Source organism: Equus asinus, chromosome 9, assembly GCF_041296235.1.
Source record: "Equus asinus isolate D_3611 breed Donkey chromosome 9, EquAss-T2T_v2, whole genome shotgun sequence".
Taxonomy (NCBI): domain Eukaryota; kingdom Metazoa; phylum Chordata; class Mammalia; order Perissodactyla; family Equidae; genus Equus; species Equus asinus.
In genome coordinates, this window is record NC_091798.1 from 22,066,404 (window position 1) to 22,083,864 (window position 17,461).

Below are 17,461 nucleotides of genomic sequence, written 5' to 3' on the forward strand. Positions count from 1 at the left end.
TTCAGAATACGTCAGAACCCAAAGCTCAAGTGCACAGTGGCAAAGTGAGACAGACTGTAAAGGTACATATTAAAGAGTTTGGTGGCAGGCTCTGCTATCATTCTCTTTTTTCTAGGCCTCAACTACTGAGGTTGTGCCATGATTACTGAGGTTACATTTTTAGCTAAACCCTTACTGTTCCTTCAAACTGCTGCTATAGCACGTTTAGGTCACTGACACATAACATCCTTTCCTTTATCCAACGACAATTCCCCTTCTAATAATCCTTTGCCTGTGTTTTGGTTCAAGGGTACTGCAATTCTCCTATTCTTTGTTGAGTTGTTTCTTTTTCTGTTAGAAAGCAGTGTCACAGGTCTAGAACATTTTTCTCTTTAAATAATTTACTCGATTGTCATTAATTCATGCTTTCGGTAACTATTTATTTAGTACCTGATATATGTACCGAATGTACTGTATCTCTGGAGTGGTAAAAAAGATGGACAAGGGTCTTGTTCTCATGAAGCTTTAGGCTATTCTAGTAGGCAAGAGTAGAGAGCACACAAATAATTTCAGAGAGTTATAGTGCTATATAGAAAGATAAAACAAGGTAATGTAAATGCAAGTGAAGGGGGAATAAGGTAACTTCAGAGAGTGGTCAAAGCATATGAAGAGGGAATGTCTGAGGGAGACCAGCCATTTGAAAAGCTAAGGAGCAGCTTACCAGAAAGAGGGACTAACAAGAATAAAGGCTCTAAAGTAAGAATTACTTTGGAGGCATGTTAGTGACTAGGCTGGGGGCTGTGGAAGAGATGAGGTCCACAGTATAGGCAAGGACCAGACCATGGAGGCCTTGCTGGCCAGGGAAAGGAGCTTGGATGTGTTCCTAAGTGTGATGAGAAGCCAGTGGAACGGTTTCAAGCATATTCAAGTCATGATCTGATTTTCAGTTTTAAAGGATCACTTTGGCTGTAGTGTGGAAGGCACAAGTGAAAGCAGTGAGACAGCTGGGAGGCTAGTGCAGTGGTCCAGAGAGATGATGTTGGCTAAGCTTGTAATAGTGGGGATGGAAAGAAGAGGCCAGATTAAGTACATGTCTATGAATTAGAGCCCATAGGACTTGTTGATTAATTAAGCCATGTGGAATGAAAGAAAGAGAATACTATAATCAGGGATGACGCCAAGATTTTAGTTGAAGCAAGTGAATGGATGGTAATGCCATTCATTAGAGTGGAAAAAAACTAACAGCAAGTTGTGTGTGTGTGTGTGTGCGTGCGTGCGTGTGTGTGTGTGTGTACACGTACGGGGGATGGTACCAGAGTCTGTTCTAGGCACATTAAATCTGCAATACCTACCAGAAGTCCAAGAAGAGATGTCAAATGTGCAGTGGAATATAGGGTTCCAGACCACAGAGAAGAGCTGAAGATATAAACTGTAGCATACAGATGGTATTTAAAATTTCAGAACTGGATGAGATCATAAAGGGAGAAAATATAGAGGAAAAAAAAGAAGAGGGCCCTACGTAGGACTAAGATCTAGGGACTTTCAAAATATTGAGGTTGACAGAGAAGTCAGCAAAAGAGAATAAGAAGGAATAGCCAAGGAAGCAGGAAAAAAATGAGGAATGATGCACTGTATTAAATGCTTTTGGGAGGTCAAGTAAGGCAAGGCTAGAGAAGCAATTATTTAATTGAGCAAGATGAAGTTGCTGGTGACCATTACAAGATGGGTTTCGGCGGCATGGATGAAACAGCAGCCTAGTGGATGTGGGTGAGGAGAGAATGGGAGAAAACACAGTAGAGAGAGCAAGTATAGACAATTCTTTCAATGACGAGGATCAGAAAAATGAAATGGTACAGGAGTTGGAGAGGTATATTGGTTCAGGAGAAGGTTTTCTGAAAGAACCCAAACCTCTTAACATTTCAACTTCACACGCTACCTGTCATCTCCCCTTACTCCAGTACATAATATTCTCTTAAAATACCCCCAACTACAATACCATAATATCCCTAAGAAAAATACACCAATGACCTCTACTACATCTTAAAAAAAAAATGAACCCCCTAATTTACATTTTAACCCAGATACTGCCCTATTCTCAACTAGTGGATACCTTCTAATAATGCAAATATCTATTGAAGAGAAAAACATCCCCCATGATTACTTTATAAAAACCTCAAAATCTGGGGCTGGCCCCGTGGCCGAGTGGTTAAGTTTGCGCGCTCCGCTGCAGGCGGCCCAGTGTTTCGTTGGTTCGAATCCTGGGCGCGGACATGGCACTGCTCATCAAACCACGCTGAGGCAGCGTCCCACATGCCACAATTAGAAGGACCCACAATGAAGAATATACAACTATGTACAGGGGGGCTTTGGGGAGAAAAAAGGAAAAAAAAAAAATAAAATCTTTAAAAAAAAAACCTCAAAATCAAACACATCACTCTAACATGTAATTTTCTTTCCCAATCCACATAAGAGAATGAACTTGAACTTTATTAATGTCAAGGCTGAAAACCGTAAGGTGAATGGCATTAAATATTGTTTTATGACTAGTAGTAATGAACTCTAATATGACCTCAGAAATAAGTCCTTTGCCAAGAAGGTTATGACTGAGTGGGCACGTCTGTGTTTGGGGGGTGGGGGGAGAGTCCTAAATACAAATAAACCATACTAATGTCAACGTATTTTGCCTATGGGCACAATGCATGTAGCCCATTAACAACTATGTATAAATACATGAATACTGGCTTAACCAAATCCAAAAACAAATCCGGAAAACACTTTCCTCCCCTTCCTCTTATTTCCTTGGCAAGGCTCCTACACCCAGGGCTATAAATGGAAATGAGCTCTGTTCCTAGTGTATACCCTGCTAATCAAGCTTACAGGGCATTTTCTCACCATTTGGTTGCAGAGAAAGCAGCTTTGAAAATCAGCAACTTGTTCCTAATTTAAACTCTTCAAACTCACACATCTCACACAGATTAAGGTTAAACACTGTCTTCTAAACAAAACAGTACATTCAGAATTAGTTCCAGCCAAAGACAGTACTAGACCAGAAGTAGTGCGCTAAATTCTAGCGTAGTAACAGTTTCATTCAGATACTATAAAGCAATACCAAGTATACAGACGAGAAAGCCAACAGAGAGGGTGACTAATACAAAGGGGAAAATAGAAGAAGAAATTCATGCACAGTATCAGAGTGCGACTAGGTAACATGAGGTTCTTTCTAACTCCACGATTTTCTCAGAGAAAATATTATCCAAAGAAGGAAAACTGAAAAAAATACAAACTACAAAAAGTAGTAATTAGCTAGAAAAACTCCTCAGAGTAGTAAGATGCAAGGAAAAGTGATTACAGTCACGTGTCACTTAATAACAGGCGTGTGTTCTGAGAAACGCATCACCGGGAAACACCATCCTTGTGCAACACCATAGAGTGCACTCACACACACCTAGATGGCATAGCCTACTACACACCTAGGCTGTATGGTACTAATCTCATGGGACCATCGTCATACATGAGGTCTATTGTTGACCTAAATGTCATTATGTGGTGCATGACTGTATGTATATTCTCCACACCAAGTTGGTTAGAAGTGCAAGACAACTGTCTAGCCTATCCGAAAATTTTTGAAAAAAAAGAAAAATAGGGATGCTATGTCTGGGGGTGTCTCTATAATTTGGTGGAATGAAAAGACCTTAACGGAACTCAGACATCAGATAACAAAGGCTCGGTTCACTGTGTGGAACTGAAAGGGTAATTAAAATGAAAGCAAGTAGCTTTGGAAGAATTATTACATCTGAAGAGAGTACTAATTCCTGAACAGAACCTGCCCTTCACCACAGCTCCCCACGCCCCTGCAAACGCACAGATCCAGATGCCCTAATACAGTTAAGACCTCCAATTTCAAGCTCAGAGGAAAGTAATTCGGACACAACAGAAGTAAATTCTCTTCCACGAGTTTCTGTTGCCAAGGTAGCTTTGAATTTTTCTTCACATATTTACTAATACAGGATAAACTGACTGAACTATCCACTCAAAAGCATGCTTACACTAAGATGACTACCATACAGCACCTCTAAGAAGGGTGAACTGTGAAGCTGCTTCTTTAAAGGCCCCAGAGGAAGGGGGCACATGTACAAATACACACCTGACTGAGAGCCTCGGCATATGTCTAGCTGAGGTAATGCTCTTGTATGTTAACATGTAACAAGACCAAAAAGTTGTACCTTTGCTGCAGTCACTGATGGCCATCTCTTTCTTGTCCTAAAAGGAAATATAACATTAATATGTGTCACCCTAGTTCTATCTTAATGGCCTCAAGGTTCAGTGTCATAAGCTGATCATTAATAACTGCTTATGGAGATGCAGAATGTTCTTCAAAGAAATCACACGAAAATATGCATGTTACTTCCAAGCTTAAATTAAAAAATGGTGACAGATCTGATTTGAAAGCCTTCTGCCACAAAGTATTCAAGGAGCTTCTTCCCAAAGTATCTTTAAAGATTGCTGTAATTGACCTATTACATTTACAAGACATTTTACATTAGAATGCTGAATTTGAGAAAACTTTGTGATCAATAAACAGGGCAAATGACATATGAATAACTGAATTAATAACTCTCCTCTTTGGCCAGTTGTCATACTAACACACCCAAAGTGGTATCTTCCAGATGGTCCATCTACAGACACACAGTGTGGCTCGTCATGTAATCTCAGTTACAAACCTTAATGTATTCACTGATGAAACAAAAACACAAAACAATTCATCAAATAAGACATCTAACTGATTGAACTCACTGAATCTAGAACCGTGGCACAGTGGAAAGAACACTGGTTGTCAGAAGAGCCAGATCCCAGCTCTAGCTCTGACACTAACCAATCTGACTCTTCCAGCTCTAAAATGGCTGTTTTCCTCAGATTAGAAGTTTTCCACAATATTACTGAAACATTAGTTGAAATAAATGTTCACTACTTCCATAATGCCTACTGTAGCAAATACTAAATGTTTTGCAGAATATTTTAGAGCAGTGTCTACTAAACTGAGCTTGAGGATTCAATCAAAAACACTTCCAAGATGGGGAGTGACTGCTTAATGAGTACAGGGTTTCCTTCAGAAGTCAGGAAAAAGTTCTGGAACCCGTTAGAGGTGACAGTTGCATAACACTGTGAATGTATTTAACGGCACTGAATCGTATACTTTAAAATGGTTAAAATGGTCAATTTTATGTCATGTGTATTTTATCCACAATAAACAAAAAGGGTTCCAGAGTTGTCTGGGAAACACTAACCATATTAAATCTCTTCCAACGTTCATCACAGCAGTTTAAATATTAAAAGTTCTAAGAAGTCACATATTCACATATTAACAGTCTAAGAAGTATGTAGTAAAGAAATCTGTGTAACTGGGTATAAGTCAGTATTTCTCCAACTTATAAAATTTCTATAAATCTATGACACATAATTTCATATTTTAAAGTTTCTGAAATAGGAGTAAATCTTTACAACTTATGTGTACAACTGCTGTGGTGGTGTCTGTGCCCCTAAGAAACTAGCATTAAGTTGCAGTGCGTCTGATCAACAATCGGCCTCTGCAGAACAAGGACTCACGGAATTTTACTGCAGTCCTTTGAGGCTCAGAGTCAACTAACAGCTCAGGGAGCTCAGGTGCTGTCTGCTGCTTAGAGTGGTAGTCTCTAAAGTGGGGTGGATGAGAACAACCACAACTTATTTACCATCCTTTCATAACTTATTGAAGTCTACATACATATATAAAACAATGCACATAATATGTAAGGACAGTTGTTCTAAAAAATTTACAGTCTATTCTTTCAGGACTTTGTCTGCCCGTGTAGCGAGGCCGAGAGCTGAAGCTCTGCCAGAACTCCAGTTTGCCTTGTCTCTCTCCAGAGAGGAAATGTAAAGCTTGGCTGGGGCACTCAGAGACGCCGAGCCTGCAAACTTGCCTTTCAGAAATTCTTCTTAAAGCAGTTAACCCATCACTTCCCTGAAAAACTCAGAATATGCTCCTTCAATCACTTTAGTGCATTAATCCTGGAAGTTTTCAGGTCTCTGATTTTAGCATCTTCTTAAAATATTACAAGTGCAACTTAAAAGAAAACAAAACACCCCACTAACAACTCTATCCTCTGTGTAAGAAATAGTCACAGAGCAACCCTCTTTTGAGTTCTCCTCAGATGTGACAGACAAAAGGCTGGCAAGACGTTTTCCCAGCTCAAGAACTAGTCGCTCATGCTAGCCCAACCTTAGCAATAGCACTAACTTGGCAATTGTGGAAACGAAGAATCCCAAATCCCAGGAGCCACATGGGTACAGTACATTTTCTCTCATGCTGAAGTTACCCTAGATCCCATTTCACAACAACAATTTTGAGTCTGAGAATGTGGCAAGATATCTCTGAGAAGCAAACACAAAAGATCAGAATTTTCCTGCTAAGTGTAACAGCTGTTAGCTGTGAATTCTGATTGATGATAGAATATATTAATGAATATTGTTTTAAATAAACTTAAAATAATCATTTTACTTCTCCTAATACAAAATGTCTGTTTGTATGCACTACAATTATTTCTTCTCCCGTGCCACGTGAATCACTCTAAAAATACTTCACCTTGGAGACTGAATCCAATAATAAAACATACAAGTTTGAGTTTAAAAAAATAAAAAACCTTTCTGCATGTCCAAGCATTCAAGAACTACCCCCTGCCAAAAAAACACACAAAAGACCTGGTCACGCAGAGTGACTGTGGAAGAGGCATTGGAGAATTTCAGGCAACATCAAAGAGAAAGTGATGTCGATACCTGATCGAAACAAACAAAAAACCACTTCGCCCAATCTTGAGCCTGCTTTGTGCTTGCTTAATGGTATGTTAAATAGCCTACCCTTTGCACTCTGAATATAAGTAGCCATAGCAAAACAAGTAGTATTGTTTTTTCAAAACTCTCATCATTTCAATCCAGTGAAACTACTATGTTGACTAAATAGGAATATCACACAAATCAACACCAAATCTAACTTTTAACACCAGTACAGGACAAAACAGACCTAACTGCGCTCTTATCTGTTCTACACCCAGCCTGCTATACCAGGTTCCCAATCCTTTGGAAATACAAAATGCTTTTGACCTTCTCTGACATCTATTTTGCATTTAGGGGCACCCATCACCCCAACTGTTGGACCTTTTCCCCCATGTGCCTACCTTCAACAGAAAAATCAGAATCTTAGGAACAAGCATCTTGAAGTCCAGATTTTTAACCAGTTTTAACCAGTTTAATCAGATTTTAATCAGAGATCCCCTTCTCTTTGAGTCTTCATCTAGAATTCCAGAGGCCTGAAATAAGCAGCCGTAGCTATTCTAGGACGTGCACTACTTGCCTCTTTGCTTCATTGACCTGCCCTAGTTTGGTGGAAGCTTCGCTGGCCTTCCTTCCATGAAAGTGTTCACTCAGCCACTTTAATGAGGAATGGTAACAGTAATCTGACTCAAGTTCTTCAAAACATTTTTCTATTCTCCCTGTGCCCTTTACATCAGGAAATATACGGGCAGGAAAAGGGAGGCAGCAACTTTAAGCTCCTATGCTAGTTTTCAGAGAAGCAACTCTGTGAAAACACTGCAAGTTCATATGCTTCTTAAATAGAAAAGGTCAAAGATACATACCTGTTTCATCCTTGCAGCAGCTCTATTTGAAAACAGAATGGACCTGTCTTTCTGGAAGCTGGATGGGCACATCTGAAGGGCTCGACTATAAGAACTTTCGGCTTCTATATAATCTGAGGATAAGGTAAAGACAAGAGGTCATTATGATTTTATTTCTGAGATTACTGTATTCCACAGGATCTCAGAATGCACAGTTTTCCATTCATAGGACAACTGTCTCAGACAGAATGCTTTGTAAGTTCAGCTTTCATTTGACTTACTGATTTAGTAAGGAGTTCTGAAAGGCGATTAGGGAGCTGGACAGATGAAAGAGACTGAAGTCTGGGATTAATGGTCTAGGATGAAGGAAAAAAACTGTACACATATATTTTCATTAAAGATATTGTGCTTTCATAGAGTTAACCTGGTTAAAACTGCTTCCATGAAACGTTTGGAGAAACATTTTATGTAGCTAAAGCAATAATGTAAATATCAGTAGTTGTCTAAAGATCTCAAAAGAGAAAAATAAATTTCTATCTTCACTACCACACAGAATTATGGTCAGGGTATTAAAAGAAAATTGCTTATTCACTCTTTTCTTAGATTTAAAATATTTAACACTAAAATACAAAGAGATATGCTTTCAAACTTACAACCATTAGTTTTCTTAGGAAAAATGAATCAATGATTGCTAAACCAGGATATAAAAAAACAACTATAAGCCTGAAAATAACTGGGGGAAAATGTTACTACTCCTAAATTTCTAAAGCATATACACTTTGAAATGTGACAGAAGGCAATTATAAGATCAAATAATTCCCCCAAATTATCAGAATGAATTTATTTCTAAGCAAAGGTAAGAAATGCAGGAGGACATGAAGAACATCTCTCTTCTGAAAGCATCCAGAAAAAAATGCAGAAGAAAGAGCAACCAAAGTACAGGCATAGTATACTGCCCGAGGCCACGCTGGAAGCACCGGGTCAGTGTTTCAGCAGGGCTGCAAACGAGGAACGGGGACCCTGTTTGTACAGCAAGGCAACAAACAGCCTTTTATTCCAGGTTAGAGTTTTCCAAAGCAATAGCTGAAGAGTTCTTCCTCCTAATTTCTAGATATACAGATAGCAGATTATAGAAAAGAAAAACTATGCCTGTGCCAAGAGACACATCGTAATTGGTCACTGTCGGTTGAGAACAAGTTGGGCCTGGTGAAGAAAAAACAGAACTCCAAGGCGTTGGGAGGCAATGCTGTACTGTTAGCAGTTGAGGTTTGCCAGTTGTTTCTAAACGTTCTTTGGTGTTTCTTCAGACTCTAAAAAAGAACGAGGAGTCAAGATGACCAGATATTAGCGCTGAAACAGTTATCTTACCTCCTTTCTTAAACTGCTCATTTCCCTCTTCTTTTAGTCTAGTGCTCTCTTCTCTTCTTTTCTGAAAGAGATCAGAGAATTACATAATTTCTCACAATATTATTCTAAGTGAACAAAAAGGTCAGCTTTCTTTACATATTAGGTTAATAGGCAGCAACTCAACGTTTTTTTCCCCTTCTTCTTCTTCTCCCCAAAGCCCCCCAGTACACAGTTGTGTATTCTAGTTGTAGGTCCTTCTGGTTGTGCTTGTGGGACGCTGCCTCAGCACGGCCTGATGAGCTGTGTGTAGATTCGCGCTCAGGATCCAATTGGTGAAATCCCGGGCTGCTGAAGCAGAGCACGTGAACTTAACTACTCGGCCACGGGGCCGGCCCCAGCAACTCAAGTTTTGGGTCAGTTTTATCTAAATCTCAAATAGATACAGAGAAAAACACATGACCCTCTGGTTATCATCAATCTCATTCTTGATGTCTAAAATACAAAACCTAGGTGTTCTATGTTTCTTTCCTTTGCTTGGAATGGTAATTCAGGTATCATTTAATTTCTATTTACTCAAAACAAAACTAAACAACATACCCACTGGTATGCATACCATTATAAATTCAAATTCTGAATCTGTTACTTATTTATTTATTTTATTTTTAAAGATTTTATTTTTTCCTTTTTCTCCCCAAAGCCCCCTGGTACATGGCTGCATATTCTTTGTTGTGGGTCCTTCTATTTGTGGCATATGGGACGCTGCCTCAGCGTGGTTTGATGAGCAGTGCCATGTCAGCGCCCAGGATTCAAACCAACGAAACACTGGGCCGCCTGCAGTGGAGCGCGCAAACTTAACCACTCGGCCATGGGGCCAGCCCCCGGATCTGTTACTTATTAACTGCATATCTTGGACAAGTTTCAGTTCTTTCTGAGCCTTAGTTTCTTCATCTGAAAAATAAGGCTTTAATAATTTTATGGATTAACATAATAACATATGTAAATCTCCCAGTACAGTGAGTGGCAAATAAGGGCTCAATAAATATGAGCTACTATTTTTCTGTAAAATAAGTGATTTAATACTTATTTAACTATAATTATGGTTCATGTCACGTAGGAGACATACAGCATGCTGGCAGAGTGCATTATGGGAGATGAGCCTCGTGTGCAGGATTGGGGCAGTATGCTGTTAGTAGGCTAACACAGGGAAATTTGAAGGAACCCAGGTAAATCTCTCTCTTTTTGGCTTCTTCTAGCAACTCAGAAATTCACAAATGGCTAAGCATCCATCAAACTGAAAGGCAGAGTGAATGTTCTGCAGAGCAAAGATGACATGTACTGAGTTCTTATGGGCTTCCAGCCCTGTACATCTTAGCAATACGGCTGGCACAAGCAGAATTGGGAGAAGCGGCTGCTGCCTGCCACCATTTTTTTGTTTGTTTTTTTTTTGATAAGGACGATTGACCCTGAGCTGACATCTGTTGCCAATCTTCCTCTACTTTTGGACATGGGACGCTGCCACAGCATGGGTTGATGAGCGGTGTGTAGCTCTGTGCAGAGGATCTGAATCAGTGAACCCCAGGCCACTGAAACCAAGTGTGCGCACTTAACCACTATGCCACAGGGCTTGGCCCCTGCATGCCACCTTTCGACAGCACTTTTTTCTTTTTTTAAAGCACAGAATCTCGAAAAATCCCCTTCTTCATTCTTGAAGCTTCTGACTAAATAAAAACTTCAAAGGGAGGAAATACAGTTAGCAGTGTATTTCATGCATAGGAGAAGCCTGGAGCCTAAACAATTATACTCCAAGATTAGGAACCAAAGTAAAATATTTTCTCTCTGAAGAGGATTTGCAAATATGCTGTTGAGACCAGGGTGCTTCCCAAACACCCTATTATTATCCTCTGGATGAAAGAGAGCACTTGATGAATCTCAATAAAGAAAGGAAAAGGTAGGTATAAATTTAATCTAATACTTATGGTATCTACTAAGTGTTAGACGTACAGCAGATACAATAACAATTCATTTTAAGATATCTGAAGGAGAGTTATTCGTTTTTTTTTTTTTTTAAAGATTTTCATTTTTCCTTTTTCTCCCCAAAGCCCCCTGGTACATAGTTGTGTATTTTTAGTTGTGGGTCCTTCTAGTTGTGGCATGTGGGATGCCGCCTCAGCGTGGCCTGATGAGTGGTGCCACGTCCTCGCCCAGGATCCGAACCAGCGAAACCCTGGGCCGCCGCAGCAGAGCGTGCATGGTGGTGATGGGTATCAAAATATAAGAATGTGGCCACGTTTACTTAGTACTACCCAGAAGGGAGGTCCTTGGATCATAATGTTCTCTATCGTATTGGTTAGGATTTTTGGATGCAAGCAAACAGACTGTCTATTTTAGGCAAAAAATTTTAGAAGGGCAGATTTACTGGAAAGATACCGGGGGCTCACGGAATCAATCAGAGGCCTAAAATATGGACTTAGAAAACAGGCAGGACTCAAGGCAGCTTTGTTAAGTCAAGAAGCAAGAAAGCATTAAATGTCTTTTAGTGGAAGAGTCTGGACGAGACAGGGCTGTAATAGCAAATAAATCCTAACCATTCCCTTTTCCTTGCCCAGATCCAGATTCAAAGCCTTGGTCGGAAGCATCCAATGAGCCAAGCATAGGTCATATGCATCAGCTGTCAGAGAATGGAGGGAGGGACATGGGGTACTGCCACTCAACAAGATTACAACACGGGAGAATTCCTCCAAATAGGAAGGGGGGTTTGCATGCTGGAAGCTAAGCAAAGTCCCTAACAAATCCAGTTAAAAGTTGTTTCAGCTCTGAATAGCCAAAGCAACCCTGAGAAAGAACAAAGCTGGAGGCATCACGCTCCATGATCTCAAGCTATTTTACAAAGCTTAGTAATTAAAACAGTATGGTATTGGCATAAAAACAGACAAATAGATCAATGGAGCAGAATAGAGAGCCCAGAAATAAACCCACACATATATGGTCAATTAATTTACAACAAAGGAGCCAAGACTATACAATGGGGAAAGGACAGTCTCTTCAATAAATGGTGTTGGGAAAACTGGACAGCCATGCGCAAAAGAATGAAACTAGACCACTATCTTAGACCACACACAAAAATTAACTCAAAATGGATTAAAGACTTGAACATGAGACCTGAAACAAAACTCCCAGAAAAAAACGTAGGCAGTAAGCTCCTTAACATAGGTCTTGGTGATAATTTTCTGAATCTGACACTAAAAGCAAAGGCAATAAAAGCAAAAATAAACAAGTGGGACTACATCAAATTAAAAAGTTTCTGTACAGCAAAAGAAAACATCAACAAAATGAAAATACTGAATTGGAGAAAGTATTTGCAGACCATATACCCAATAAGGGGTTAATATCCAAAATATATAAAGAATTCAAACTACTTAATAGCAAAAAAAACAAAACCAAAACCAAACAAACAAAAATCCAATCAGATTAAAAAGCAGGCAGAAGATCTGAATAGATATTTTTCCAAAGAAGACACACAGATGGCCAACCGGTACATGAAAAGGTGTTTAAAAGCATTAATCATCAGGGAAATGCAAATCAAAACTACAATGAGATATCGCCTCATACTTGTTAGAATGGCTATTATAAAAAAGACAAGAACTAACAAGTTTTGGCGAGGATGTGGAGATAAGGGAGCTCTTGTTGCACTGTTGGTAGGAATGTAAACTGGTGCAGCCACTATGGGAAACTGTAGGGAGGTTCCTGAAAAAGTTAAAAATAGAACCAGTGTATGATCCAGCAATTCCACTTCTGGGAATTTATCTGAAGAAAATGAAAACACTAACTCAAAAAGATATATGCATCCCCATGGTCTCTGCAGCATTACTTACAATAGCCAAGATAGGAAACAATGTAAGTGTCCACTGATGGATGAATGGATAAGGAAACACACACACCCACACACACACAAACAGGGGAATATTATTTAGCCATAAAAAAAGAATGAAATCTTGCCACTGTGACAACACAGAGGGACACTGAGGGCATTAAGCTAAGGGAAATATGTCAGAGAAAGACACACACTGAGTAATCTCTCTTATGTGTGGAATCTTAAAAAAAAAACCCAAAAAACAGAAACAAAAAACCATACTCACACATAGAACAGATTGGTGGTTGCCAGAGGCAGGGGCTAGAGGGTAAGATAAAAGAGTGAAGGGGGTATTAAAAAAATAAATAAAATTATAAAACAACTTGAATTAAGGTAAAATTAAAACCCTATAAATATTAGTGAATTAATTCAATCAATTTTAAATTCACACACACCATGCATCACTGGCCAATAAAGTTCTAGCAGTGAAATGAAAAGTTGGTTTCACATTAGAAAATATATTAATGCACGGTAGCCTGTTAATAAGTTAAAAGAGAAAATTATATGATCATATGAATAAATGCACCACAGGTCTTAAAGTTCTTTAATATATTAAAAAGAAGTTATTTCAAAAACAAAAATTCTTTAGAGAAAGGCAGCACGTTAAGTTACTAGAATTTAATGCCCATCCTTTAAGAATTTTCAACCTCCTCTGTGTTAGCTCCAATTTTAAGCTACTTTCTGATGTATACTCGGCTCTCCAGTGCCAACTCATCACGCATGTTCTATGAACACAGATGAATCACACAGGCTCTTGTGAAGAAAGAGAGAGGGAGAGAGGGAGAGAGGGAGAGAGGGAGAGAGGGAGAGAGGGAGAGAGTGTGAGTGAGAGTGAGTGTGTGTGTGTGTGTGTGTGTGTGTGTGTGTTAGGAATTTAACCATTCTTTGGTAAATCTAGAACATTAAGATCCCAATGGGCAAAGCCTAAATCCAAGATACACCCAGAAGGAGTTACTGATAAGGCCCAACCTGAGCAGCCAGCCCGAGAAAAGCTCACGATGTCTTTACAACTAGGACTAAAAGTTGCACTGGTACAGAGAAGTGCTCCAGAACATAATTCTACGGCCAATTATTCTGAGGAAGGCATTTTATTTTTTGGCAGATAAATCACAACTCAGTAACTCATTAAGCAATAAAACTGGAAAAGAGCCACTGCTTCCACAGACTGTGTAAACTGAGGATTAACACAATTATCATTATCCTGCTGAACATCTCCTTGGAAACAGCTAAAAATAGCACTTTGAGGAGAGAGCTGCACTACCTCCCAGCTGTGCCAACAGACTCACTTGATCCCAGTACAAAGACCAGGGTTTATTCTGCTGCCGGAACACACTCTTTCTCCAAAGGATGGCACGTGTACTGTGTTAGGTCACTGGAAACCAAGGACAGATGATATCGTGTATGTGTCTTACTTAGCATGCTAAGTGCCAAGTACATTCACACATAAAGCAGCTGGTAATACTGATATTCTGCAGCACCAGGTGCAAAGCTTTCCAGGTTCTGGGCTAATGTGGTTAAGAGCCCTCTCACATGCCTCCACAATGCCTTTGAACACATTCCAGAGAGGCGTCATAGGGAATCATCTGCTCCAGAATGATATTTCCGTAAGAACAGGAACCAAAGAAATTTTACAGGCCTCTTTACTCAGTACTCCTCCCCATCACTGAAAACTCAGGCGGAAATAGTCACATTATTCTGCACAGTAAATCATCACAGGAACTGCCAAGGAAAATCCCAAAGAGACAATGCCCTTGACAAATGGAGTTTATTTCAACAGTTATTACCACAACTGCAAACTTTTCAGCCTGGTATTCAAAGTTCAACATAACCTATACCAGTATAGCATTTCATTGCTTAAAATCTGTTGTCACACACATTAGCTCATTTGCTTTTCAAGACAATTCTGAGAGGTGGGCATGGAGGTATTTAACGATCACTTTTACAGCTAAGAAAATCAGAGTTCAGAAGTCTCTTATTTACACTACATCAAATTTCTAACCTACTCAACCCTATCTCCCATTACTACCAACACAAATGCTCTCTCCTAGACAGTCTGAGCTCTTTATTGTCTCTCAAAACTCAGCATGCTTATTCTCCATTCTCACCTTGGAATGCCCTTCTTTCTCTTCCATATCCTCCTCCCAACTACCTAAACCAAATTTTCCTGTTTTCAAAGTCTAGCACAAACCATATCTCCACCCCAGGGCCACCTTTCACTTCTTTCCCCACACGATCTTCCTTTGAATACAGACTGTACATAATGCCTCTAACTTGGGAAGTCAATTCTGCCTCACAGGTTAATTAAAAAAAAATAAGATAATAAAAGCATTGCAAAAAATCAGGAAAGTTACTTACTGCTTAAATGGTTTCATGGGTTGTGGAGCTGCCTTTAGACTGGGCAGAGGGGCCCCTGTCAAGGCCCTCTTCTGACCCCACCCTTCCTCCTGTGGGGCCGGCTTAGACCGTACTCCAGGATTTCCTCCCTAAGTCTCCCTAGCCCACTTCCAGGATCTGCACGGGCCTTTGCCTGGGTCTGTCCCCCTAGGGGCGGACTTTCCTGCAGGTGTACATTATATTCCAGGTGCAATAGTTTATACTCTGCCTGCCCCAGACCTGGAATCAGCCATTTCTCCAAGGAATCCTGGGTCCTTTCAGTGGACAATGGTATTTAGAAACAAAGATCTGGGTGCTAGTATGTTCACTGTTACTAGGGAGCCACTGCTTTTAGGCCCCCCCAGTGAAGAACAACAGGAAATACATCTTAAAAAAACAAAATAATCATCTCACGAGTCAAGGAACACATACAAGTGAAATCTTGTATATATTCATACAAGGGCACACCACAGGATTCTTCCTCACCTTTTCCACAGTGAAAACTCTGGTTTCCCACAACAGCAATATATTTACTCATTTGCTCTATCCTACAATAAACAAAAAAGTTTCAAAATTACTATACGAATATCACTATCTATAAAGAACCTACTATGTAGAGTTCAAGATTTCACTGCCGTTCTTTCAGACTTTAGAGTCTATCCTATTAAGGGTTTACAGCCAGAGTGCTGTGTCCAAAGTTACTGGAAATATTTTCTCTATGTAACCAATTTGATACAGTTGCATTAATTTGTGTCTGTTTGCAATTCATTTTAAGGCTTGATTTTTTCCTCATCCTTTCTGATTTAATTTTAATATCTGAATGTGTAAAATATTTCCACAGTTCAAAACTCAATATTAGGTGGAACTTCTGATGTAGTGAAGTGAGGAGGCTGCCAAATCCTCTAACCTAAAAGCAACCATAAAACTGGATAAAATAATAATAAACCACCATTTCAGTGTTCTGGGAATTGACTAAAGGCTTACAAAAAAGTGAGTAACATTTATTCATGAAAAACTACTGAACTTTAGGAAAGAGGCATGGAAAACTGTGGCGTACTTGCTAAGGACTGCTCCCCTTCTTCCTCCCATCATTTGACATGGTAGTTCTAACAGAGCAACGTAGGCTGTAAATAACCAGCCGTTTCACTGCTGGAGGAGGCTGCCCTGATTCAGAGCAGAAGGCAGAATAATCCACGCCCAGTGGTGTTAGCAATAAGTAGCAAGCAAACGGGGAAGGTCAGAGGTTCAACTAATCTAGGGTTGCAGTTCTAGTTGTGCAAACAAGGGATCCAGGGACCAGACAGAAACGTAACAAAAGATATAAGAGACAGTCACAGAGGTGCTTGCTAAGCTCTTCAAATATCCCTGGCTGACTGGAGATGGTGTACATGCTTGGGAACGGTGGAGAGGGCTGCAGCTCTTCACAAATCCTCACCCAGTCAGGAGGTTCTGCACATGTAGACACAAGAGGGTCCAGCTGGGGCAGACTTGAAAACTGCCTAAACTTGGAATACACTTCTAAACCCACACACGGATCCACTGACAGCAGGTGAAAGCCTTATTGGTTTGAAGTGTCTGAACATAATCTCTGACCAGTTATTGGCTGACCACTAAGTCATGCAGAAACAGGAGCAACCCCAAGTAAGCCTGACTTAAAAATAAAAACAATACTCAACTGAGCAGAGCCATCAGTGGCCACATACTCCAAGGGAAATGCATCACACAGCTTAAGTCAAGATAAATTACTAAACAAATAAGTAGACAGACAAAAGAGCAACAACATAATAATTGGCAGGGAAGAGAAGAGGTCAGAATCCAGAGTTGCTACAATATTACTTAAAATGTCCAATTTCAACAAAAAATTATAAGAGATGCAGAGACAGGAAAGTTTGACCCACAAGTCGGCGGGAAAAAGCAGTCAATAGAAACATCTGAGTATTCACAGATATTAGATCTAGCAAAGACTTGAAAGCAGCTATAAACAAAAATGTTGGGCTGGCCTGTGGTGCAGCGGTTAAGTGCACACGTTCCACTTCTCAGTGGCCCGGGGTTCGCTGGTTCGGATCCCGAGTGCAGACATGGCACTGCTTGGCAAAAGCCATGCTGTGGTAGGCATCCCACATATAAAGTAGAGGAAGATGGGTATAGATGTTAGCTCAGGGCCAGTCTTCCTCAGCAAAAAGAGGATTGGCAGTCGTTAGCT

General features: G+C 40.0%; 1 protein-coding gene across 4 annotated transcripts in view; it reads right to left on the reverse strand.

Annotated features, from left to right (window-relative positions):
* Positions 1 to 17,461, reverse strand: part of TTC1 (tetratricopeptide repeat domain 1) — a 46,578-nt gene that overhangs the window by 13,798 nt on the left and 15,319 nt on the right. For all 4 annotated transcript variants that reach the window (XM_070517143.1, XM_014842731.3, XM_044777720.2 and 1 more), the window contains exons 3-5: positions 8,997 to 9,057; positions 7,650 to 7,762; positions 4,203 to 4,239 (exon numbers count right to left, since the gene is read on the reverse strand). In XM_070517143.1, coding sequence (XP_070373244.1) covers positions 4,203 to 4,239; positions 7,650 to 7,762; positions 8,997 to 9,057 — 211 coding nt within the window. The remainder of the gene's footprint in view (positions 1 to 4,202; positions 4,240 to 7,649; positions 7,763 to 8,996; positions 9,058 to 17,461) is intronic.